The sequence below is a fragment of the Mauremys reevesii genome, linkage group 7, assembly GCF_016161935.1.
Source record: "Mauremys reevesii isolate NIE-2019 linkage group 7, ASM1616193v1, whole genome shotgun sequence".
NCBI classification, from domain to species: Eukaryota; Metazoa; Chordata; order Testudines; family Geoemydidae; genus Mauremys; species Mauremys reevesii.
The window spans coordinates 85,349,848-85,376,783 of record NC_052629.1 but is presented as its reverse complement, the minus strand read 5'-3'; the positions used below and the strand labels follow the sequence as shown (position 1 = coordinate 85,376,783).

Sequence of the window (26,936 nt, the reverse complement as noted above, 5' to 3'; positions counted from 1 at the left end):
TTTGATTGTTGGGTTTAGTATGCAGGTGCTGGGTTGTGTTATGGCTTGTGATAAATAAAATATCAACTAGATGATCTGGTGGTTCTTTCTAAGATTACATTTCTGACTCTACATTTATTTTCCAAATATTTGGCATATTATATCTTTAAGTCTGTTACTGTCTTAAACAGGGCATATAAGTGCCATTAACGTTAATCAGAAATAAGCACATGCTTCAAGAAAAAAAGACTATATTGTCCTCTTTAGGGAGTTATACTGTTTTAATACATTGTTTTTATTACACAAAACTTAGTGTGTTAATTTCGGTACGCATCAGTTATTAGACAAGGGGTAATTATTTGCAAGTTTTTTTTCTGTTGTACTTTTCCTGATGCGCCAATGTCTTCATTTTTTGCGGAGGATATACTTACCCTCAGATATTGTTATTCAATAAACATACTTATGAATATGTAAAAGAAAAATGGATTAAGTCTACTTGAAGAGAGAGACAAATTAGTTTTGAAAGATTTGGTCAAAAATAACTACCAGGAATTGAGTTTTGACAACTTGGAAGAAAAAATGTCAGTTTATTAAGAGAAAACTAGCCACTCAGATGTGAGGTGAAGAGTGATTAACATGCTAGAATGAGGTTGGGAGGAAATGGTTTCTTACAAAGTCCTTCAGATGCATACTTATATGAAGTAGTATCATTTGATGTCCTTTTTTTGAAACCAACATGGTATATTCAGATTCTGCAGAACCAAAGCTTTCATTTAAAAAATATAACTAAGTGTTTAGCTTTCATAGTAACTTTCCAAGTGCTAAGTGAGTGTAACTGTTACACACTGGTGGTGTCCTCAGTTTGCAGACAGTGTGAAACTATGATGCTTTGAGTCATGATCTTCCTTGCCCCCATTAATTTCATTAGAATATTACTTCTCACACTTCGTAATGTTTTACGTGTCATCATTAACTATTTGACTGCTGTTTATTCTATCAGCTGTGATAGGCAAGTGGTGGGTGAGAATGAAGCACACGGAGGAATTTAGAGTTGTTGCATGAAAAGGAAGAGTGAAGAAAGAGAAAAGAGAGAGAAACAGGGAAAGGAGGATAGGAAAAGGAAAGATATAAGACAGAAATAGCTGTGGTCCTGGGCTGAAAATTTTTTCCCACTGAACAATGGTGAATGCAGTTTAACAAAATAATATCTGAAAGTTGAATTGCCATGTAAAGGCTATATTCTACTTTTGATCTTTGATCAATCATTCTATTGATATCAGTGGATTGTGGACTTAGGGTAGTGTATAAGACTAAATTTATGAAGCAGCGTATAGACTGTAGTAGTGCCAACCCCAAGAATTCATAGATGAGTCATGATTTTTTTTTTTTAATTGGGTTCTCTTTATTTGTCTTTTTGTTTTTTAATCTTTAGAGTGAACTTGTGTTATGTTTTTAAGCTTTTCCCCTTAGCCATGATGCTTGTAAGCTTAACTTTAGTTAAAAGAAAGTGGAGATTTTCATTTACCCCAGGAGTCCAAGAGTTGGATTTCTATGAAAAACACGAAATATCATTGAGGAGTCCTTGTAGCACTTTAGAGACTAAGACATTTATTTGGGCATAAGCTTTCGTGGGCTAGAACCCACTTCATCAGATAGCTTATGCCCAAATAAATTTGTTAGTCTCTAAGGTGCCACAAGGACTCCTCGTTATTTTTGCTGATACAGACTAACACGGCTACCACTCTGAAATGAAATATCATGAGACTCGTGACAAAATCATAAAAGTTGGCAACACTGGTTTAACTACACGTGGAATTTGGCCCTCTACAAAAATAGGTATGACTTGTTGCCTTAATGGGTAGAAAAGTCTCATAATATATAAAATCTTAAGGTAAATGTAAGAAAAATGTGAACAGGTTTTAGTAGCACAAGAACCCTACATATTAATGAGAGACATTACTAATCAGCTTCCATTATAAAGCCTTATATTAATCTCCTAAAGCTATGGCTTGGCCTGAGCATTGCCTTGTTTACCCTGAAAACAAAGGAAAATGTTTCTGCAGAATCTAAGAAAGTGAATCTAATTGTTCTTGAGCTACAGATAATTAAAATATTCTGATTAAATTTTTTTTACTTTTCTAACATTTTCATCTTAGTTCAAAAACAGTTTGGTTCTCCCCCTTCAGACTTCTGATATAAGCAAATCTTGAGCCATAATTGTGACCCTAAGCCTGCAAGCACCAAATCACTTGTGTAACTTTACTCACAGTTATAGACCCATTGACTTAAATTTAGGACTGAATCCTACAAAACTATACTCAGCTGAGCAGTCATCATTTGTGCAAAAAGATTCACTGAAGTCAAAGGGACTACTCACCTTAGTTTGTTTTTACAGAATCATGACCTCTTTTAATGCATTGTGAAGTTAATACATTGAAATGAAGATGCAGAATTTTATGTTAATAGTCTAATAAACAAAATTTCAGGCTAATAAACAAAAATCCATGTTGATTGTGCACTTTAAATCTATGCCATTAGATGGCAGTATTTCACTATTTACTGACTGATTATTGAATTTAAATGAATTTTTTTAAATCAGAGAAATTGTTATTTTTATGTGAATTTGTTTTGTTGATTGGTTATTTCCCGGAACCCAACCCCCCCCCCCCCCCAAAAAAAAATCTGTGTCAAAATTATAATTTAAAATGCTAGCAGAGAGAGATTAATTTTCTGGCTTTGTTTTCCCCTCCCTTTTGCATTATACATTTTAAGTTTCTGACATTTCATGCCTTTAAAAATATGGAGCTATATAAGCATCCGCTATCATAGAGCAAATTACACATACAGATTCTAATGCGTATAGCACATATCTACTTGTACAGTCATTAAATACAACGCAAATGTATGGCCTTGTAATATGATGGAGATTTTACATACACAAGTCACAAAATTTAAAGTTGTGGTTTCCATAGCAATTATAATTCAGCTTCCTTGCATGCGCTGTATTACTATATATGGTGTTAAATTTGAAGATTTTATTTATAATGTGACTGGATTACATTCACTGTGAGAATATCTATGAATTATTTAGCTATAGTAGTAAAATGTCAACACAACATTTCATGAACACAGCAAATGGACATATTTTGCTTTTAATTTCTATTTTTTTAAAGAAATGGACAGTGCAGCATGCTTACTATGACGTTCAGATTTTTGTATGTGACTAATGTGTGTATTACCGGTAACTTTTTTCCAGAAGTGTAGTTCAGAATTTTGTATGTAATGGGGAATCGAAAAAAAATCTTTTTTTTTCACAACTAAAGGAAATATCCTTTTGTGTTTTTGGTATGTTGGACGTTCTAGGAAAATATTTCACACACTGCTATTTGGCTATCTCAGCAGCATAAAAGAGAGGCTGTGTGTGAATTTTTTTGTGCATAACAACATTTGTTTAAACAAGGAATTGTTTGGGTTTTTCAGACTAATGGTGAAATAATGGTAGTCTTGCGATTAAGACACAAGATTAGAAGTTATGAGATGGGGATAATCCTGGTTTTGCTACAGACTTCCTGTGTGATGTTATCCAAGACAGGTCTCCAGCCTGCAATGAAAACACTGAAGTCATTGGGGGTCTGCATGGATGGAGGGGTCTGCCCATATTTCTCAATGAAGGATTGGGTCTTTAGTCCACAATTTTAAAACTTGGAAATTTCACCATAACTTCTGTTCCTTAGGTTCTCCACCTGTAAAATTAGGATGATAAATGTTTTACTTCCTAGGACATTGGTGTTGGGGCACAGATTTACTAATATGTGTAAAGTATTCTGAGACCCTTAGAATAAAAATATAGCTCTAATCCTCCTGCTACTATTCCCCCCAAACCCCTTTTGAGGAATGCCCAATTAGGAACAAATAGACCAGAACTGGATGAAAGATAAGTTAGGATTATTTTTCTTCCACCTGTTTTGGGGATATATAAAATGGCCACAGCATAGATTTCATCTGATTCCTTTCATCTTGCAACTTAATGAGTTAAATTCTTTTGTTTCCCCAGGTTCTTGACAGAAATCTGAAAGTTTTACCACAGCAAAGGGTTTTTACTTCTGTCTCTAGATTTTTTTTTTTTTTTTAAAAAGGCCTGTACTGGTGCTAAAAGTCATTAACAATGAAAGATGGAGTCCTAAGTGCCAAAGCAGAGATCCTTTACTGAAAGATGAAGTTTGACATAAAAATACCGTGAGATTCTGCTGTATTGTATTTAAATGCTTTATACTAACTTTAAACTCTACCACGTCAAATCTCAAGAACATTGAGGGAGTGGTCAAGTAATTAAAAATTGCCTTTTTCCAGAGGACATTTTTCCCTTTAAACCTTTTTCAGTGGACCACAAGATGGCGTCTGGGCATAAAATGGTAGTGTCAGTTTCCTGGGATGCCAGTTTTTTGTAAAGATACAATTGCTTACATCCAGTAACTGTGCTAGCAGCTTGTCTGCAGCTCTGTGCCCAGATCTGAGTATTTTGCTATATGTTTTAATTGATTTTCTTGCCTTATGGTGCTTATTCAACTTCCTGAATTTTATAAAGTATCTTGGCAAGCCTCCTCCTCCAACTCTAGTCATGGCAACATTGGCAATGTCCCTGTCCAAGCAATGCTGCAGAATGTCATGATATGTTTTCACTTGACTCCAGCATTCCCATTACATTTGTTTTCTCTACTTTACCTTCCCATGAGTTAATACTAGCTGGAATAGGAAAAACAGTGTTGTATACCCCAGTGCAATGAGAAGTATTAATGCTGCCTGTTTCATGATGTCTTTCCAAGTGGTGTGTTCTAACTTCTAAACTTTCCATCGTCCTTTCCAAGCTAACTGCTCTGGCATGTTTTAAAACATATAATACAAAGAATTAATTTTTTTCTATTTGAGCCTACTTTCTCACTCTGTCTTTGTGAAAGCTAAAGTTGCATATGTTGTTTGAGGTTTTAATTTGGAATACACATTAATCACACTTATTTCTGCAGATATATTTGTATACACATATTCTTGTGAAGTAAAATGAAATTAAGGCAAAATGGATGTCATAAAATATGAAACAAATTCAAGAAATAAAATACAAGGAGAACTATAGAGCAAACGATTTTCTTATTCCTCTCTTTAGATCACATTACATTATTTTATTTATTGAGTGGTTGGATGACAAAGTTTTGTTTGTTACAGCAGGGGTTCTCAACTTTTTTCTTTCTGACCCCCCCTATAAAAACTGCATGGCCTATCTGTGTTACAATAACTGGTTTTCTGCATATAAAAGCCAGGGCCAGCATTAGGGGGTAGCAAGCAGGGGATTTGCTTGGGGCCCCATACCACAGGGACCCCTGCAAAGCTACATTGCTCAGACTTTGGCTTCAGCCCCAGTGGCAGGGCTTTGGGTTTCTGCCATGTGTTATGCTTATAAGAAGCACATGGGATCTTTTTCAGGGGAAAAGGCAATATGCCGCGTTTACTGAAGATACAACAATTAGCATATGCATTCTATCACCGCCCCCCCACCCCCCACACTCTGTCTCACCAGTCGATGTTATAGTTACTAGTCCAGAGTCCGGATCAATCTAGTGGCCAGCTAGGTTGATTATGGGAGCCAGGTTCCATCAGTCACGACACAATGCTCCAGGAAAGTCTTGGCAGGATGAATCTGAAGTTTCATGGCAAGGCACCCTGTTTATATAGTGATTTTCCTTCATTGGGACCAATGAGTTTTGCACTCTCATGCTTTAATCAATTGTTGTTTGACAAGTGCTTGTTTTCTTAAATTGTCCTTCTCATTCTTTATCACAGCTATCCTGTCCCCATTGATAGGTGCCTGTCTTATTTTTTACAGTCATCAATCTGCCCTCTTCTGACATTTCAATAGGGGTGTGTTACAGCCTCATGGCGCCCTTGTGTCAGTCCCTCGTTCCTCCCTCGTATATCTAGTTCAGCAATGGCCTTCACATGTATTTCTTAACACATATATTCCTCATGCACACACAAAACAGAAATAATTTACACAGAACATTTTAAACAGGAACATCAAGTTGCAATGCACAAGAAAGCAATCATGGCATTCTTTTACTTATTTTAAAATCCTAACCCTACAACAAAGTAGTGACCTTAAAACCATCTGTTACTGCCTTGAAATCAGCCCAGACACAGATTCCGGCTAATGCATCTTTACCAAATGGACCATTAGGTCATTCCTTTCTGCTATTCAAAAAGGGTGGCTGGCAGGATATAATCAAATCAGACACCAATACATTTAATACATGCTACATTATTATCTCATTATTCTTTATCCTTCATTCTAAATCATACAAAATACAAACATAAAATCCTACTACTAGACATGGACCCCAGCAAGTTTAAAGCTGGCCCTGCTTGAGGGACCCCCTGAAACCTGCTCACGGACCCCTCTGATTGAAAACCACTGTGTTACACAATGGTGGGGTTCTGTTTATTTTTTAATATTACTTGTTGAAGTCATGCTGGGGGATGAGGAGAATGGGACAGTAATAGATTAAACAGAAAGCAACCCCATGTTATGAAGCATACAAGCACCATCATCTTGTACTTCTTAAAAATTGCCATTTCTCTTCAAGGAAGCATAGGCATTATTCCAATAGGTTGTTACCTTTGTACTATTTATGTGTATCATCAAAGATTTTTCATATAAGTAGATCTCACTTTAAAATCTGTGTTTAAGGATCTCCTGTAACTAGCAAGTTTATGTATAATTATAAATTAATCTGCATTTTTTCTTAATAATTTCTCCAATCTAGAGTAATGAAAGCATATCTGCTGCTGTTACCGACCTTAGCATTATAATGGAATGTGGTGAATATTCGGATTTAAGCAAGTTTGTGTCTAGGTAAGTTTTTTGTTTATGATAAATAAATTATTTTTGTATGGTTGATATGGTTCATTGTACAAGAGAAAGTATTGAGTGGGTTGATTCTTTGGATTTACTGAAAAAGCGGTGTCATTTTCTTTGCTCTTAAACACCTTCAGATTACTGGGTTTTATTCAGGAATTAATAGAAGCAATTCTATGGCTTTTGTCATGGCAGGTGGGCAGATTAGATTATCATAGATTTTTTTAAGGCCAGAAAAGTACCATTATGAATTATGAAGCCATATTAAAAATGGAATACATATTTTTCTTGTAATGTGTTTTATAACCTTTGTATTGCTTAGTCCAGAGATAATTTAACTAATTTCAATTAATGTGTAAGAAACCCTTTCATGGACTGCTTTTCTGTTCCAACATAGTTATACATAGGCAAAATGTGTGTGATTGCATCTCCCTTTGGTGATTGACCCTCATAAAGGATAGGAGTCCGTTTCTTATTCCTAGCTAGTTAAGGGACAACTGGTCAAGCAGTCTTGTACAAAGGGATATGTGGTTATCTCAATTTGCATATAAGCTGTAAACAATGTCTTCAGAAAGAGAGAAAAGGAAAGAAGATGAAGAAAATCTGCATCTCAGCACACACAGGTGACAGAAAACAGCATGTAGCATCTTTCCTCACTAGACTCTGTTTCCTTCTGCTCAGCTGGATAGAACTTTGAGGGGGCTGAACTATAAAAGTGAGGGGCAAACACCCCAAGGTATATCTCTCCCTGTGCATCTCCTTCTTTGTACCCTAGAAGACAAAATAAACAGCCATTGGACTTTGGGAGAGGGGTCCCGCCCTGTAAAGTTTGGTCAGTAATTCTGTTAGAAGGATGTGGTAAGAATTCACTCTGAATCAAGTTTAAGTTAGGCCCTAGGAAGTGTTTTAACTTTATTTTTCCTGTAACCATTTCTAACTTTTATGCCTCATTGCTTGTACTCATTTAAAATCTCATTGTAGTTAAATAAACTTGTTTTATTCTTTAATTGAAACTAATCCAGTGTGTTTAAGTTAAATTGTCTGGGTAACACTATTTAAGGTGGCAAGTTGTTGTGTATTATTCCCTTAAAGGTACAACAGATTTAATATCTCTAGACTGTCCAAGAGAGGGCTGCTCAGTACAATACATATATTTTGGGGAAAATCCAGGACTGGTAGTGTGTTGGGGTCACTCTGCAGAAAGAACCCAGGCTGGTAAAAGCCAGAGTGTGACCAGAGTGTGGCTGGCAGGCTGCAGTTACATACAGACATTTAGGGTGTTATTTGCATGCTGGCAGGCTTCTTGAGTGTGGTCCAGGTGGTAGCTACTGCACTAAGGCATTGTAAGGTGCCCAAGGTGCAGAGCAGCCCCTCACTTGGTTGGATTGCACCCCAGTACGTCACAGTCATGCTACCAGCCCTGCCTACGATGGTCTTTTTTTTTTAAACAAGTTTAATATTTTTTGTTGAAGTGACTTGTTAAGTATACTACATAATTATCACTCTAATCAGAGAGGTGAGACGTAATCAGAGGCACCACTGGCATTTGAACCCACAATCCTAGGTTTACTAGACAATTATTTAACCAGCTAAGCCATGGTATCTAGTGCTACCTGCCATGGATCAGGTGCTTGGTGACTAAACTGGAAACCCCACCACTTACCGATTGGTAGTGGTGGGGTTGCCAGATACCCATTGGAATGAAAAACAATATCCACAAAGGAGTAATTCCATCTGGTGTTGACTCCTTGCAGACAGTTCTTGGTTGAACAAAAGCTAGGGGAGAAAACTCAACTGAATTCACTGGGGAGAAAGTGTCAGGTGGTTGGCATTGCAACTCAGTTCTGCTCTCTAGCATCTCCTGCATTGGTGCTGGCTTCCAAATATCTTGGTCTTTCATGCCTTTTTGATCCAGTCAGTATTACCAGGAGGGGGGATTTGGTCCTAAGGCAAGCCTCTGCCTCCTTATTTTTCTGCCTAGGTGTATTTGCCAAAGGTTTGGGTATGTTGGTTGCACTCTTCAAACTTGCTTGCTGGAATGTGAGGACAGTTTGCACTGTGAGGATGACCTCAGTGAGATCAATGACCCTAGAAAGGTTGCCATAATTGACAGAGAGCTGGAGAAGCTTGACATAGACATAGCCACACTCTCTGAAGTCAGACTAGTTGATGCAGGCTCTCTATGCGAGATGCGTTACGCCTTCTTTTAGCATGGAAAAAGCAAACAACTATCACAAACATGGGATGGTTTTGCAGTCAGCTTCTTAGCACCCAGGTTCGAATGTCCCACTGCAATATGAGGATGTATTATATCTCTCAGAATATCTTCCATAGGCAGCTTTGCCAACATCATCATTACCTCTGCCCCAGCACTTTATTCCACCTTTCAAGAGAAGGACTTGTTCTATTAGCAGGTAGACAGTGTCACCAGCAAACTACCACTGGGTGAGTGACTATATCTATTGGGATATTTCAATGTTAGAGTCGCCTCTCATCACAAGATGTGGTTGCTATGCCCTCACCACCATGGAGTAGGAAAAATGAATAACAATGGGCAAACACTACAGAAGTACTGTGCATTTCCTATAACTACTTCCAGGGTAGTCATGGCCAGAAGGTCTCCTGGAGACATCCCACATCTGGCCACTGGCACCAACTGGATTTAATTGTCACTCACAGAAAACACCTACAGGATATTCTCCATACTTACAGGTTTTACAGTTCAGACTGTGACACAGACCAGGCTGCAAAATAAGGTTTTCACTAAGGAAATTCCATTATACCAGACAAAACTGTTTGCCCACACATTAACACCAACAACACAAAAGACCAAGGAGGATGTTTTCAACTCACTAAAAATCTCCGGGAAGCTGTGTCCTGCATTTCACCTCCCCTAATTGCTGATGCAGCGTGGAACACACTTAGACTTAATATAGCTACAATCTTTGCTTTTGGTAAAAAGAATGTACAAGATAAAGATTGGTTTGCAGCATATGCTGAAAAAATGCTTCCAGTTATTGAAGCGAAGTGCACAGCATATCTCCATCACACATGAACCATTGTCCTGGACATGTTCTAACCTCAGAGTGGCCAAGAGCTCATTGCAGTGAAGAGAGAGGCAATGAGCTCAATAATACTGTCTCAGTCTGTATGGAAAAAATACATGTTCTTTCAGAATTGAGATCTAAGAAGTATGTATGATGGAATCAAGAACGCAATAGGTCCTTCAGCTAACAAGACTACCCCATTCAAATCTCTTAATGGAGACATACTTATTAAGACAAACAGATGCAATGTTGTGTGGAACATTATCACAAACTCTATCCATGTGTAACCACTATTTCTGAAGCAGCACTAAATGCAGTCTCCAGGCTCCAGACCATCAAAGAACTTAATATAGGATCATATGTAAATGAGCTTGAAAAGGAAATTACCTCCCTAGCACCAGAAAAGGCTACATGAAAAGATGGAATTCCAGCTGAAGTACTGAAACAAGGAGGACAAGGTGAGCTGAAACAGCTGTACAATATCTTGCTTACCTGTGGGAAGGAAGGAATGATACCAGAAGACATGAACAATGCCAACATCATAATGTATGAAAACAAAGGAGATTGGAGTGACTGAAAAACTACAGAGCATTCTATAGAGGAACAACTACAGGAATTTCTGTCCTTAGTGTGGCAGGCAAGGTGCTCGTATGAGTCATTCTCAAAAGACTAATTTTTTGCTGGATATATATATCCAAAGAGTTAGTGTGGTCCTTGCACTAAAGCAACTGCAAGAAAAGTGTCAAGAAAAAGTGAAACCTCTCTATGTGGCCTTCAGAGATCTCACAAAGGTTTTTGACCTGGTCATCAGAAAGGGAATTTCCGATTGCTAGAGAGAATTTGTTGCTCCCAAATTCTCTTCAGTCTGATTTGATCCTTCCATGATTGCATAAACTTAGGCTATAGTCCACTATGATGGTGATCAATCTGGCAGCTTTGAAATCCAGAGTGATTTCAAACAGGAAGATGTTTTGGAACTGACACTTTTTGATATATCTCTGTGCTGCCTTGTTGTGTTTTCTCATCTAGCACTGAGGATATAGATCTCCACACAACATCAGATGGAAATCTCTTCAACGTTGCATGTTTAAGATCAAAAAGCAAAGAAGAGAACTTCTTTTCGGTGATGGCGCAGTGCTCATTGCACACAGTGAAAAGGAGCTCTAGCAAGTTTGCAATAGCTTTGTGCTTGTTTGTGATTAACTTGGACTATGTTTCAGTCTAAAGACAATAATGGTTATGGCACAAGATGTGTTGACTGGACCAGACGTTTCAATAGCTAATGTCATGTTAGAAGTTGTTCACAAGTTCTACTATCTGTATCAGTATCAGAGGGGTAGCCATGTTAGTCTGGATCTGTAAAAAGCAACAGAGTCCTGTGGCACCTTATAGACTAAAAGAAATATTGGAGCATAAGCTTTCGTGGGTGAATACCCACTTCGTCAGACGCATGACGAAGTGAGTATTCACCCACGAAAGCTTATGCTCCAATACTTATGTCTATAAGGTGCCACAGGACTCTTTGTCACTATCTGTATCAGATAACTTATCTCTAGATGTTGAGCTTAATTCTTGCATCATAAAGGCAGCTACCTCATTTGGCTAACTGACCAAATGTGTATGGGATAATAGGAAACTACCATTTGAACACCAAGATATGTGCCTACTACACTGTGTTCTGAGCATGCAGCTGTATGGTGGTGAGACCTGGACCACTTACAGCAGGCATGAGAGAACGCTAAACACTACACCCACAGTCTTCATCGTGTTCTAAATCAGGGGTTGGCAACCTTTCAGAAGTGGTGTGCCGAGTCTTCATTTATTCATTCTAATTTAAGGTTTTGCGTGCCAGTAATACATTTTAACGTTTTTAGAAGGTCTCTTTCTATAGGTCTATAATATATAACTAAACTATTGTTGTATGTAAAGTAAATGAGGCTTTTAAAATGTTTAAGAAGCTTCATTAAAAATTAAATTAAAATGCAGAGCCCCCTGGACTGGTGGCCAGGACCCAGGCAGGGTGAGTGCCACTAAAAATCAGCTCGCGTGCCACCTTTGGCACACGTGTCATCGGTTGCCTACTCCTATTCTAAATATTAAGTGTGAAACCAAAGTTCCTGACACTGAAGTACTTGAGAAAGCAAAATTGTGTTTTTGAACACAGATGTCTCTGTGGGCTTGATCAATTGTACTGGATGGACGATAGACATGTTCTAAAAGATCTCTTGTATGGAGAACTTGTGGATGCTCCAAGGCCACTGGACCAATCTAGTCTCAGATTCATGAATGTTTGCAAGAGGGACTTGAAAGCATTCAACATGAACATGAACTTTAGCGTCCACAAGATGGGGACCTGCATGGACTCCTCTAAACTAAAATCCTAGTTCAGATTTGGTACGCTGCCACCAGCTAGAAATTCCAGTGTCTAGCACACTCCCTGTTCCCCCAAAACTTTCCCTGGGGAACACAGATCCAAGCTCCTTGGGTCTTAACAGAAAGGGAAATAGCCCATTCCCCCCTCTCCCCCTCCATTATCCGTCGGGTGAGATCACCTTGATTCAAACAAAGAGGGATTCTCTTTCCCCCCCCCCTCCTCCTCCTCTTCCCCTGAGATTCCAAACAAGGGAAGAAATCAATCAGGTTCCAAAAAGAAAAGATTTTATTAAAAGAAAGAAAGAAAGTACACTATCTCTGTAACACCAGGATGAAAAGATTACACGGTGTAACTTATAAAACTGGAGAGACTTCCCTCCCGCCTTTTCTTAGGATAATTAAAAGTAACAGCAAACAGAAATAAAGAGATTTCTCCAGCCAACACACATTTGCAAATACAGAAATTAATTATAAGACTAATCCGCCTTTCTAATACTCACTATAGTGAATAGAAGAACTACTTCAGGAAACTTGGAGAGCCTGGAGATATGTCTGGCCCCTCTTAGATCCAAAGAGAGAACACCCCCCAAACAAAGAACACAAACAAAGACTTCCCTCCACAGAGATTTGAAATTATCTTGTCCCTTGATTGGTCCTCTGATCAGGTGTCCGTCAGGTTACTGAACTTGTTAACCCTTTACAGGTAAAGAGACCTTAACCCTTAACTATCTGTTTATGACACCACTGGACCAATCTAGTCTCAGATTCATGAATGTTTGCAAGAGGGACTTGAAAGCATTCAACATGAACACTGTAAACAGAAAAGATGCAGCTAGCAACAGGCCACATGGTGGGCTCAGCTGGACCAGGATGACAAAGAGGCTGAAGAAGGGTATTGAGGGAAAGAAAAGTGAAGAGAGCAAAGAGGAAAGTGCAGCAAGTCTCAAGCACTAGTAGTGAGCCAGCATCTTCATTTGGATCAGTCCCATGTACCTGCACTATTTGTGGCAAGGACTGTTGCTCAAGAAGTGGACTCTGTAGCCAATTGCAATGCTGCAGTATGACACACAGTAACTGAACTGCTTTGGTGCTTACACCATCGTATTTAGAGACAGACAGCTGCCATGAGATCAAGGGGGTTAGAACAGAAATCAGAACCATTTTGTTTATCTTTAAAGTACCTCTGGGATAAAATGTGTAGTGTAAGTAGTTCTTGTTAGAGATAAGTGTAATGAATCTAGCATTGGGCTAAACTCTCCTCACATCTTTATTAAGCTATCTCAGTCCTGATGCTCAGTATGTCTGCTCTTGCACTGTTGTGTGATGGTGTGTCACCCCATACAAGATTTGAAAGGGGTTCAGGTGGCCAGGGGAGCCAATTGATTCTCCAGGCTGCACCTGGAGGAGGAGCCAGGGAGCAGGGATTAATTAGATGAGGCTCAGCCGGATGGGAAAAGAAGGGGCTTGTAGAAATCCCAGGAACTGAGAGCAGCTAGGGGCTGCAGGGAAGTAGTCTAGAGTCACTCCCTGGGTGAAGAGAGGTGTGTTTGGGACTATATAGAGGGTAGTCTACAGTTACTCCCTGGGAGAGGAGAGAGCCAGAAAGGTAAGAACATAAGAACGGCCATACTGGGTCAGACCAAAGGTCCATCAAGCCCAATAACCTGTCCTCTGACAGTGGGCAATGGCAGGTGTCCCAAAGGGAATGAACAGACAGGTTATCATCAAGTGATCCGTGCCCTGTCACCCAGTCCCAGCTTCTGGCAAACAGAGGCTAGGGACACCATGCCTATCCTGGCTAATAGTTATTGAATCTATCTAGCTCTTCCATGAATGTATCTAGCTCCCATTTGAATCCCATTATAGTATTGGCCTTCACAACACCCTCTGGCAAGGCGTTCCAGAGGTTGACAGTGCGTTGCGTGAAAAAATACTTTCTTGTGTCTGTTTTAAACCTGCTACTTATTAATTTCATTTGGTGGCCCCTTGTTCTTGTATTATGAGAAGGAGTTAATAACACTTCGTTATTTACTTTCTCTATACCACTCATGATTTTATAGACCTCTATCATATCCCCCCCAGTCGCCTCTTTTCCAAGTTGAAAAGTCCCAGTCTTATTAATCTCTCCGCATACGGAAGCCGTTCTATACCCCTAATAATTTTTGTTGCCCTTTTCTGAACCTTTTCCAAATCTAACGTATCTTTTTTGAGATGGGGTGACCACATCTGCATGCAGTATTAAGATGTGGGAATACCATGGATTTATATAGAGGCATTATGATATTTTCTGTCTTCTTATCTATCCCTTTCTTAATGATTCCCAACATTCTGTTTGCTTTTTTGACTGCCGCTGTACATTGAGTGGATGATTTCAGAGAACTATGCACAATGACACCAAGATCTCTTTCTTGAGTGGTAACAGCTAATTTAGACCCCATCATTGTATACGTATAGTTAGGATTATGTTTTCCAATGTGCATTGCTTTGCATTTATCAACATTAATTTATCAACATTACTTAATTAAAGGTAGGCAAGGGTCACGGGAAAAGCAACAAGGAATTGGATAGGGCAGACCTTGGCTGTTGAAGTGAGGACCCCTAAGCTGGAACTTGGAGTAGAGGGTGGGCCTGGGTTCCCCTAGCAGCCGCTGGGGAAGTGGTGCCGACCACACATGGAAAGTGGACTGCCTGGGGCAGTTCACCTTAGAAGACTTTGAGGACGTAAGGGGAGGACTTTGGGGACCTGGCCATGGGGCCCAGTCACAAATATGCAGCTCCTGGAGCTAGAGGGGCAGGAGAGAGAGAGGACCTTGGGTGGAGAGGCTGCTAGAGGAGGGCCCAGCTAACCCCAGAGGGGCCAGGAGAAGTTGCCTCTAGCAGTGAGTAGACCACATGACAGGAAATAGTAATCTAATTTATTGCATAAATTACCCTTTCAGGGTTTTTATTTTTGACACTTTGAGAATGGCTTCAGCTTTGTATTTCCTAACTAGTTAAACTTTGACTCTGTCAGTAGAATGCAGCATTTTGTGCTCTATCTACAACACATCTGTATTATATTAAACTTTGCATGGGCTTTAGTTGTGTGGGTGGATGCGTAGTGTGATGGTGGTGTTCTGTTGTGGTTTTGTGTGTGAGAGAGAGAAGGGGAACCCCATGAGACAATCATTCTTACCACAGCTGTAGGAGTCAATTCTTGTTTTTATATCTGGTGCAAAAAGTCATGAGTACTGTGCTGAGTTAATTTTTTTTCTTTGAAAGTAGCTAAGGGATCCTGTTTCTTTTATAATGGATTTTGTTTCTTACATACTTTTTGTTTTTACTGATTAATACACTTTTGTAAAAGTAGTATAGAAATTGGATAGGTACTATTTTATTGTGGCCTGATAGGGAGTTATTGTGTTGTTAAATGTGTCTTCTGTTTCTTGGATAACTTCTCTGTCACATGCACAATAGCTTTTGAGCCCAGTTCTTTCTGTAGTTAATGGAAATTTTTTTTAATCCACTCTGGTTCTCTTCTGATAAATTCTTTCCAAAACAGTCTTAAATCATATGAGCTCTCTTACAGATCTAGCTATTTCTTTGAAAATTGTTCTTGGTACTTAAGGATACACACAGGATTTGGAGTTACCATTACAAAAAAACACAACACTGTAGTGCCAATACTTCACATCGTTATTAAGCTAACCAATAAATTGTTGTTTATATTGTTGGTCTATCAGAACTCCAAGTAATATGAAGGGGTCTCCTACAATGTTAGGAACACTTTGAGAATAATTTCCAAACTGGCAAAAATGAGTGATTGTAATGTGGCATTTCACTCTCTGAAATGAATGAACAAAGTAACTGTGGGAATGGAGGGTTGGGGGAGACCTAGTTAACTTCAGTGCTGTGAATTATTTCTTGTGAAAATAATTGACTTTCCATTGTTTTTCAGACTTCTGAAAACCTTGACAGTTGAATGAGTCTGAGAGTTGAAATATTTTGCTTCAGATTCTCCTGCTTACCCTTCAAAAATTTAGATTTTATGTACTTGTTTCCTTCACTCCCTCTGACACTGCAGAAAGTCACTTATATTACATCTGTACCGTCAAAGACAATACTCATTTTGTATTTGGTACAGTAATATGGTTCACTGTCTCAATATAGCAAACATTACATCTTGACCTATATGTGTATACTTGGGCATGTCTACACTTGAAACTTGCTGCATGTTTTGTCCATACATGTTAAGTGACCCTTAACAAGTATTGCATGAGCAATGCATATGCACCACAATGTTACTCCTTGATTAAGGTAAATTTGACTTATATCATTGCTGCCACACAGCAAAGTGGTTGAAAACAAGTGCTTAGCATTCAGGTCTAGCATCTCATGGTGCATTGCTCTGCAACTGTAGTTATGCATTTTGGGATTTTTTGCATATCTGTTGTGGGATACCTACTAGAAGGCAGTGGAATTTTGGGACTTGGGGTCAAATTAAGTAATTCCCAAGACTGCTCTTCTTTCATCCCATCATCCATCTGTATTTTGTGAGCCAGTGCCATTTTCAACTGTCTGGAAGCATGGAGGAGGCATTGCTAAGCACTGTTGTCCTCATGGTGGTAAATATGAATAGGTTGTTGCACAAATACCTGAATTTGTGCAATTACTTAAGGAACAGGGCCTCTTAGGAGGAGGCTGAAATCGAGCAACACATCTCCTTGATGTTTTCCTGGAACGACTTCACTTGGTGACATGCTGCTTTTTGTGCTCTAGCAATGATGGGTGGGACAGGATAGTGCTGTAGACCTAGGATGACCAGCAGTGGTGGCAGAACTTTAGAATGTCCTAAGACACTTTCTTGGAAATCTGTGCAGAGTTTGCCCCAGAGTCTCAGCAGCAGAACACCTAGATAAGAGCTGCCCTCAGCCTGGCCATCGTCATTTGGAATCTCCCTACTCTTGATTGCTACCTGTCAGTAAGCTAACCAGTTTGTTGTCAGTGGATCAACCATCTCATGGACTCATAGACTTAAAGGCTTGAAGGGACTTCACCTACTCATTCCTGTAATAGACCTATAACCTCTGGCTGAATTGCTGAAGTCTTCAAATCTTGATTTAAAGACTTGAAGTTACAGAGACTCCAGCATTTACTCTAGTTCAAATCAGCAAGTGACCCATGTCCCATGCTACAGAAAGGAAGATGAAACCCCTCCATGGTCTCTGCCATTGTGATCCAAGGGAAATTTCCTTCCCAACCTTGAATAGGGCAATCTGTTAGAGCCTCAGCACGTGGGTGAGACTTATCAGACAGACACCTGGGAAGGAAGTCTCTGTAGTAACTCAGAGCCCTCCATGTCTAATCATAGAATCATAGACTCTCAGGGTTGGAAGGGACCTCAGGAGATCATCTAGTCCAACCCCCTGCTCAAAGCAGGACCAAACCCAACTAAATCATCCCAGCCAGGGCTTTGTCAAGCCTGACCTTAAAAACCTCTAAGGAAGGAGATTCCACCACCTCCCTAGGTAACCCATTCCAGTGCTTCACCACCCTACTAGTGAAAAAGTTTATCCTAATATCCAACCTAAACCTCCCCCTCTGCAACTTGAGACCATTACTCCTTGTTCTGTCATCTTCTACCACTGAGAACAGTCTAGATCCATCCTCTTTGGAACCCCCTTTCAGGTAGTTGAAAGCAGCTATCAAATCCCCCCTCATTCTTCTCTTCTGCATCCCATCCCTAGTCGTTGGAAATACTTGCTAATAGAAGATGCAGATGGGCCATGTAACATTGTAGGCAACCTCATCATACCGTCCCCTCCATAAACTTATCAAGCTCATTCTTCAAACAAGTTAGATTTTTTTGCCCCCTCTGCTCCCCTTGGAAGGCTGTTCGAGAACTTCACCCCTCTTAGTTAGAAACCTTAATCTAAATTTCCAATTTGACAAGCAACAAGACCAAAAGAATGCCACCATAGCTAAACAGCAGAGTAAAAGAGGTGGTTAAAGGCAAAAGGGCATCCTTTAAAAATTGGAAGTTAAACTGAGGAAATCAAAACGAGCATAAACTCTGGCAAGTCAAGTTAAAAATATAATTGGCCAAAAAAAGAATTTGAAGAGCAGTTAGCAAAAGATGCAGACTAACATTTTTTTTTTAAGTATATCAGAATCAGGAAGCCTACCAAAAAATTAGTGGGACGCTGGATGATTAAGGTGCTAAATGAGCACTCAAGAAAGACAAAGCCATTGCCGAGAAGCTAAATGAGTTCTTTGCATTGGTCTTCACTGCAGAGGATGTGAGGAAGATTCCCATACCTGAGCCATTCTTTTTAGGTGACAGATCTGAGGTCATTGCGGTGTTGGATTTACAATCAGAATTAAAATTGGAGAAGGCCAAACCAAATAGGAAATACTTTTTTTCTTTATCCAATAAAGATTCATCCATGCCTCTAATCCAGTGGTCACCAACCGGTCGAGGTTGATTGTGGAGACTCTCCCAGTAGATCACATCTCCAGTGGTGCAGGGGGGCTGCTGCTAAGGCAGGCTCTCTGCCTGCCCTGCCCCACTCTGATGGCCGGGGGTTAAGGGGCAGGGGTCTCCGCGCACTGCTCCTGCCTCCAAGTACTGCCACTGTAGCTCCCATTGGCCAGGAACAGGGAACTGTGGCCAATGGGAGCTGCAGGGGCAGGGGCTGCAGAGAGGGGTAGTGCGTGGAGCCGCGCCGCGTTGGTCCCTTCTGGGAGCAGCGTGGGGCCAGGTCTGCCTCCCCCTTTGATGGGCAGGTTCTGAATGTCTCTGCAGCATTAAGACCCAGAGTAGCAAGCTGGACCAGCATTTCTCTTCCACCACCCAACCTGCAGTGTCCTGGTGCCAGCCCCCGATACCCCATCCTGCACCCCAAGCTCCTGCCCCAGCCCTGAGCTCCCTCCCAGAGCCAGCGCCCCATACCCCCTCTTGCACTCCATACCCCGTCCCGGAGCCAGCCCCCTGTACCTCCTCCTGCACCCAAAGCCCCAGCCCTGAGTCCCCCCTCAGAGCCAGCACCCCATACCCTCTCCTGCATCCCGTACCACCCCTTCCTGGCGTCAGCCACCCATGCCCCTTCCTGCACTTCTGCCCCAGCCCTGAGCCCCTTCCCGGAGCCAGCACCCCATACCACCTCATGCACCCCAAGACCCTGCCCCAGCCCTGAGCCTCCGCCTTAGCCAGCGCCCCGTACCTCCTCCCACACACAATACCCCCTGTCAAGGTTGATTCCACAGTCTAGCACTTTGAGTGCAGAAGGTGGGTTCTGCAAGGACTCTAAAAATTAATACTTGCCACTCCAGACTTGTATTAAACTCCAAAGGTTACAGCTTCTCTCTGACCTTGAATTGGTAGATGCTGCCACCACTCAAGTGCAAAACCCCTTTGAGATACCAGAAAAGCTCACTTGGGAATTCCTTCCTGTGGGGAAATCAGCTGTGCACAAACCTCTTAAGACACACAAATCCAATTCTGTTCTTAAAAAAGGTAAATTTTATTTAAAAAAAAAAAAGGAAAGAAAATATATCTGGGAACTCAGCTATTGCTAGATTTTAAAAGAGCAATTACAAGGTTTAAGCACCAAGAATAGTTTTCTTGAGGTCCAGCTTAAAAGTTACAAGCAAAACAAAAGCTCTGGGGTTAGCACAGAGGAATCCACAAACCATAAAGAAATAAAAGGGATACACCTACTTGCGTCTTCCTAGACATTTCCTAATCTACTTAAATATCTGGGGTTTTAATAAGTAGTTTCTAGGTTTGATATTGATGATTTTTTCATACCTGGCCCAAGCTTTTTACCGTCGCTGCTCTGTCCCCCTCTTCCTGGGAGCACAACCAGAGACAGACAAAGGGGAAGTTTTTTCTCAATTTTTAAAAGTTCTAGCCTTCCCATGGGCTCTTTTGGTCAGGTGCCAATCACTTTCTTTTACCTATGCATAGCAGTGAGACTTTTAACCCTTTACAGGTAAAGAAAGTAGAGAACAGATACTAAGAGGGATTTTATAGCTAGCTGGCTGGGTGTCCATAAAAGGGAGCTACCCGCCCTTCATTTCTTACACCCCCTCTCGGAGCCAGCACCCCATACCAGAAGACCCAGCCCTGATTCCCTTCCTGGAGCCAGCACCTATATCCCCTCCTGCACTCCATACCTCCCTCCTGCACCCCACCCACCTGTGTCAGCCCTGACCCCCCCCCCAGAGCCAGCACCCTGTACCCCCACCAGCACCCCAACACTCTGAACCCAGCCCAGAGCCCCCTCTTTCACCCCAACCCCTTGCCCCAGGCTCAGCCTGGAGCCATCTCCCACACTGCAAACCCCTTGGCCCCAGCCCAAAGGCCACACCCCCAAACTCCAACCCCTTGCCCCAGCCCGGTGAAAGTGAGTGAGGGTGGAGGAGAGCGAGTGATGGAGAGGGGTGATGGCGTGAGCAGGGCGGGGCTTTGGGAAAGGGGTGGGGCCTCTGGGAAGGGGCAGGGTAGATCCTGGATTGCCCTTAAATTAAAAAAGTGATTTGGGGCATAAAAAGGTTGGAGACCACTGCTCTAATCAGGATAGTGGAGGACATCGTCACTGGAAAATGGCAGCACCCCAGCAAAGGTCACTGCTTCAGCTAGATATCTTCTGCTGTCCATCCTGTTTTTAACACAGTCATGCCCCACAGTGAAAGGTAGACAATTATGTTTCCTCTTTGGGTGAAGAGACCAGACATGCTCTCGGCCCCAGTAGGTTATCAGTGCTTGACCTGTGTCACTAGCCACACAGAATGGGAGCCAGTTCCCTGCAGTCTGAGTTGTTTTTTTTTAATTAAACTGCTACCAGCTCTTGAATTCTGAAGATATATGGCCTGGACTGGTCTCCACCCCAGGAATTCTGATCTTTTCTTTTACTTGTCTTACTCTGATCATACTCTATTTTTTTAAAATGTCACTGCTTCCAAGTATCTTGGCTTTATTCCTTTCCCTATTGTTTTCCTGAATGACCTGTTACAGGGGGTCCCCAGTATACGTCGTGTTCCTGAAAAGGGTGACGAGTACTGAAATGATGGATACCTGGGAATTTTTACACACAAGAAATAATAACCCGCCTCCACCCCAGCCCTGCCTTTTCCGTCCCAGTTCCGCTGCCTTCTATGAGTGTGCCCCATCCCTGCTCCTCCCCCTCCCTCCCAGCACCTCCTGAACGCTGTGGGAAGCACCCAAAGAAAAGGCACGCAAAAGGTGAAGGGATGGATATACGTATCGGGACCATGTGAATCGGAATACATTCCCCTAATGATGAGCAATGGATACAGAAAATGACAGATAAGAGGGAGACGTATACCAGGGACCCCCTGTATAAGGAAACTTAATGCTTTATTTTAAACAAAATTTATTGCTTTGACTACAATTGGTTGATGACAGTACTAACAGTTTGTGGTCTAAACCGTGAATAACATGAGTGAATTTATCTGTTGGTGCTGATTGTTTCGATAGAAAAGCAAGTTCATTTTTCTTACCTGTATTGTAATTGACCCTATCTGTACATATTCCTGTTCAATCTTTCCAAGACAAACCTTCTGATATCATGAAGTTGTTAATCAGTTGGAAGCACTCCTCACCAGTGATGCAGTTTGTTGCAACAAAATTTTTCTTTGGCACACAAATAATTTAGCACCGTTAGTTCTTCTTCGAGTGATTGCTCATATGCATTCCAGTTAGGTGTGCGCGTGCCGCGTGCACACTCGTCGGAAGATTTTTATCCTAGCAACACTCGGTGGGTCAGCTGGGCGCCCCCTGGAGTGGCGCCGCTATAGCGCTAGATATATACCTCTGCCGACCCGTCCGCTCCTCAGTTCCTTCTTACCGCCCATGACGGTCGTTGGAACAGTGGAGTGCAGCACTGCTGTCCTCCACAGCCCTAGCTTCTCACTTGTTTCTTTACCTAGTTGTTGTATATAGTTCGAAAGTTTAGTATAGTTAGATTTAGTTTACTAGTTTTAGTTGTAGTTAGTATATAGTTACTCGGGGAAATTGGGGGGCTAACCCCTTTTCCACCAACCCGGTGCAGGCCCATGCCCAAGGCACCGGGCTTTAAGCCGTGCTCGGCCTGCCAGAAGCTGATGCCGGTTGGAGACCCTCACGATTCTTGCCTGCGGTGCTTAGGAGAGTCTCACCTTCCAGATAAGTGCTGCATTTGCAAGTCTTTCAAGCCAAGAACAAAAAAGGAGCGGGACTTTCGCTTGAAGCAGCTCCTAATGGAGTCGGCACTTAGCCCTGCGGCGCTGGCACCAGCTGCCCCGCAGTCAGCTTCGGTGCAGAGTGCACCTGCGATTCCAGCTCGTTCTGGTACTGACGTCCAGCGAAAACAACAGCCGGCACCGGCTCCCCGGCACCGTTCCCTTTCTCCTTCGGGGAAACGCAAGGCGGCACCGACCTCGTCCAAGAAGGTCTCCGCGCCTAGGCCTGCAACCCGGCCTCCAGCACCGGCACCGGCACCTCCGCCTCCGGCACCGACAGCACAACAACCTAGCGCTGTACCGTTGACTGCGGCACCACAAGAGCCGTCGAGTCCGGTTCCACCTTGCTCCCCGGTGCACACCGCGGTCGAGCTCGCTCTCCCGTCAATGCCTGAGACTTTTTCGATGGCGAGAGAGCTTATTGCGTTGACGGAGCCAACGCATCCTCAACCCCCGGCGCCACCGGTGCGGGTTATTAAATCAGCGGGCAAGCCGGCCATAATGAGGCCCCCTTCCCCTGACCGGCAAGACAGACGTCACTCCAGGTCTCGGTCCCGGAGACGTTCCCGTTCAGGCCGGTCTCGATCTCAGCACCGCTCGCAGTCCCGGTACCGCTCTCCTTCACGGTACCGGTCATACTCGCGGAGACGCTCCCGGTCCTGGTCACCGGACAGGCGATATCGGCACCGATCCGGCTCTCGGTACCGCTCTCGGTACCGCTCGTCCCGCAGCCATTCTCACCGTCGGGACTCGAGATCCCCGTCGACCTCCCGGCACCGGCACGGTAGGTGGTCCCGGTCTCACTCCAGGCACCGTGAAGAGCGGCACCGCTCCCCGGCACCGTCCAGGGACAGAACGGCAGCGTCAGCGGCTCCGTCGCACAGCCTCTTGGCACCGCTTTGGCTTTCGAGACAACCATCTGTCTCCTCCCACGCCGACAGTGCTGCTGACCAGCACACTGAGCCTCAAGGCCAGGACCAAGGTCCTCCTCAGTGGGCCTTCTGGACTCCGTGAGCATACCACTAGGCACAAGGAGCCCCTTTTGCGACTCGGCACTCCAGGCCCTCCGACCACCGAGCGCCTGAGGCCACGGTCAGCAGGCCTCCTCCCACTGCCGTGGAAGAGGTGCCACTGGCGTCCGAGGATGCTGAGCCTCCTCCTGTTGAAGAGGCTCCACAGCAGCTCTCTGAGCCTCCGCAGGACACTCTGGTACCGGGCCTGTCCTCCTCCTTCCTCCCCGGATGAAGCGGTTGCAGGAACATCCGCCTCGGGCCCTCCTCCGATTGACCTTCGGGTCCATCAGGACTTGTTGAAGCGGGTGGCTCAGAATATGAACCTGCAGATTGAGGAGGTGGCGGAAGACGACGACCCGGTCGTGAATATAATATCAGCGGATGCGCCTCTTCGGGTGGCCCTGCCGTTTATCCGCACTATTCAGCGGAATGCGGATACCATATGGCAGTCACCGGCCTCCATCCCTCCCACCGCCCGGGGAGTGGAAAGGAAGTACATGGTCCCGTCCAAGGGCCATGAGTACCTCTACACTCACCCTGCTCATTGGTGGTCCAATCAGTCAACGAGCGTGAACGCCATGGCCAGCAGGCGCCGGTGCCTAAGTCAAAGGAGGCGCGGCGCATGGACCTTTTAGGCCGCAAGGTCAGTTATGGGTCACCAATCAACTTGCAGTTCTCTGCAGATACACCTTTAATACCTTGGTGTCTCTGGCTAAGTTCACCGAGCTTGTGCCACAGGAATCCCGTCCGGAGTTCACGGCCCTCTTGGAGGAGGGTAAGAAAGCGTCCCGGTCGGCCCTCCAGGCCTCTCTGGACTCGGCGGACTCGGGAGCCAGGACCTTGGCCTCTGGGATAACCATGAGGTGCATTTCGTGGCTTCAAGCCTCGATGCTCCTGCCTGAATTACAACAGACAATTCAGGACTTGCCTTTCGACGGTCAAGGTCTCTTCTCGGAGAAGACTGACCCGAGGTTGCAGAGCCTTAAGGATGGTCGCATCACGATGCGTTCCCTGGGCATGTACACCCCGGTGACCCAGAGGAGGTCCTTCCGGCCCCAACCATACCGCCCTTACAACCAGCCCAGGCCGAGACCAGATAACAGGCGCCGGGGCATGGTGAACCGGCGGAGACAGTCAGGCAATCAGGGGAACCAGTCCCAACCGCCCTCGAAACCTGCTTCAGGGTCTAAGCAGAACATTTGATGGGACGCCCGAGGACGGCCCACCAGTTTCGTTACCAGATCCTTCCCCGTTATTTTCCAACCGTCTCTCCCAATTCCTACCAGCTTGGTCCCAGATAACATCCGACAGCTGGGTACTTCGCACGGTGGAATCTGGTTACCGCCTCCAATTTGTTTCGCCCCCTCCCTCCCTCCATCCCACCCACCCTACCCGTCCCTCTTCAGGGACCCCTCTCACGAGCAATTCCTCTTGCAAGAGGTTGAGACTCTCTTGAGTTTGGGTGCCATAGAGGAGGTGCCAGAAGGCATGAGGGGCAGAGGTTTTTACTCCCGCTATTTCCTAATCCCCAAGGCGAAGGGAGGTCTGCGTCCAATCCTAGACCTCCGAGAGCTCAACAGGTTCATGGTGAAGCTCAAGTTCCGCATGGTGACCCTGGGGACCATTATCCCCTCCCTGGATCTGGGAGACTGGTTTGCCGCCCTCGATATGAAGGACGTGTACTTCCATATTGCCATTTATCCTCTTCATCGATGCTACCTTCGTTTTGTTTTCAACCACCAGCACTACCAGTTCATGGTGCTCCCCTTCGGCCTCTCCACGGCACCGAGGGTCTTCACCAAGTGTATGGCGGTGGTCGCCGCAGCCCTCCGCCGTCGTCGGATACATGTCTACCCGTATCTCGACGACTGGCTGGTCCGCGGAACGTCCCAGCAACTCGTAAGGCAGCACATGTCTGTGGTCACAGGCCTTTTTCACAAGTTAGGCCTTATGATCAACACCGAGAAGTCTACCTTGACTCCAACGCAGAGGATAGAATTCATCGGTGCGGTCCTGGACTCCAGTCTGGCCAGAGCCTGCCTCCCTCTGGTTCGGTTCCAGTCCATGGCTTCCATTATTTGAAGCCTGCAGTCCTTCCTGATAACGACGGTGCGCACCTGCCTCAGCCTCCTAGGCCACATGGCATCGTGCACTTTCGTGACCCTGTATGCAAAGCTCCAGCTTTGCACCTTTCAAACTTGGCTCGCGTCCGTATACCGGCCGCACAGGGACTCTATAGACACGGTGGTCACGATCCCGAGGTCAGCCCTCGACTCTCTCAACTGGTGGTTGGACCCAGAGGTGGTGTGTGCCAGAGTCCCATTCTGCCCTCCCCACCCCATCCCTCCATCACACTGACCACAGATGCCTCGGCCTTGGGGTGGGGTGTGCACCTCGACAGCCTGCACACCCAGGGCCGCTGGTCACCCCATGAGCTGACCCTGCATATCAACGTCAGGGAACTGAGAGCGGTTCGCTTGGCGTGCCAGACTTTTCGCTCCCACCTCCAGGGCCGCTGCGTGTCTGTCTTCACAGACAACACGACAGGGATGTTCTACATAAACAAGCAGGGCAGGGCACGTTCCTCCCTGCTTTGCACGGAAGCGATGCAACTGTGGGACTTTTGCATAGCCCACTCCATACATTTAGTAGCATCGTTCTCCCGGGAGCACAGAACACGCTGGCAGACCATCTCAGCAGGTCATTCCTCTCCCACGAGTGGTCGATTCGTCCCGATGTTGTCCACACTGTTTTCCAGAGATGGGGCTTTCCCCAAATAGACCTCTTTGCCTCCAGAGAGAACAGGAAATGCCACCGGTTCTGCTCTTACCAGGGACGCTCCCAGGGCTCCCTCTCGGATGCATTTCTCCTCCCGTGGACGGATCACCTGCTGTATGCCTTCCCTCCGTTCCCCCTCATACACAGAGTGCTGCTCAAGCTCCGGAGGGACAGGGCCCGCCTCATTCTCATTGCTCCGGCGTGGCCGAGACAGCACTGGTACACCCTGCTGTTCGACCTCTCAGTGGCGGATCCCATTCCCCTCCCGTTATGGCCGGACCTCATAACGCAGGACTTCGGCAGGCTTCGCCACCCGGACCTGCAGTCCCTCCACCTTACAGCTTGGCTCCTGCGTGGCTGACCCGAGCGGAGTGTGACTGTTCTGCTGCAGTGCAGCAGGTGCTGCTGGAAAGCAGGAAGCCTTCCACTCGGTTGACTTACCTCGCCAAGTGGAAACGTTTCGCAACTGGTGCGATCAGAAAGATCTCAATCCTCACCTGGTGCCTATTCCCAAGATCTTGGACTATCTCTGGTCCCTCAAGGAGCAAGGCCTCGTGGTCTCCTCCTTGAAGGTGCACCTGGCGGCCATTTCCGCTTTTCGGCCCAGCATAGGGGAAC

The 26,936-nt window shown here is 44.3% G+C and overlaps 1 protein-coding gene across 2 annotated transcripts in view; it reads left to right on the top strand.

Moving 5' to 3' along the window:
- Positions 1-26,936, top strand: part of LOC120368618 (centromere protein P) — a 331,679-nt gene that overhangs the window by 6,539 nt on the left and 298,204 nt on the right. For both annotated transcript variants that reach the window (XM_039480860.1, XM_039480859.1), the window contains exon 5: positions 6,792-6,880. In XM_039480860.1, coding sequence (XP_039336794.1) covers positions 6,792-6,880 — 89 coding nt within the window. The remainder of the gene's footprint in view (positions 1-6,791; positions 6,881-26,936) is intronic.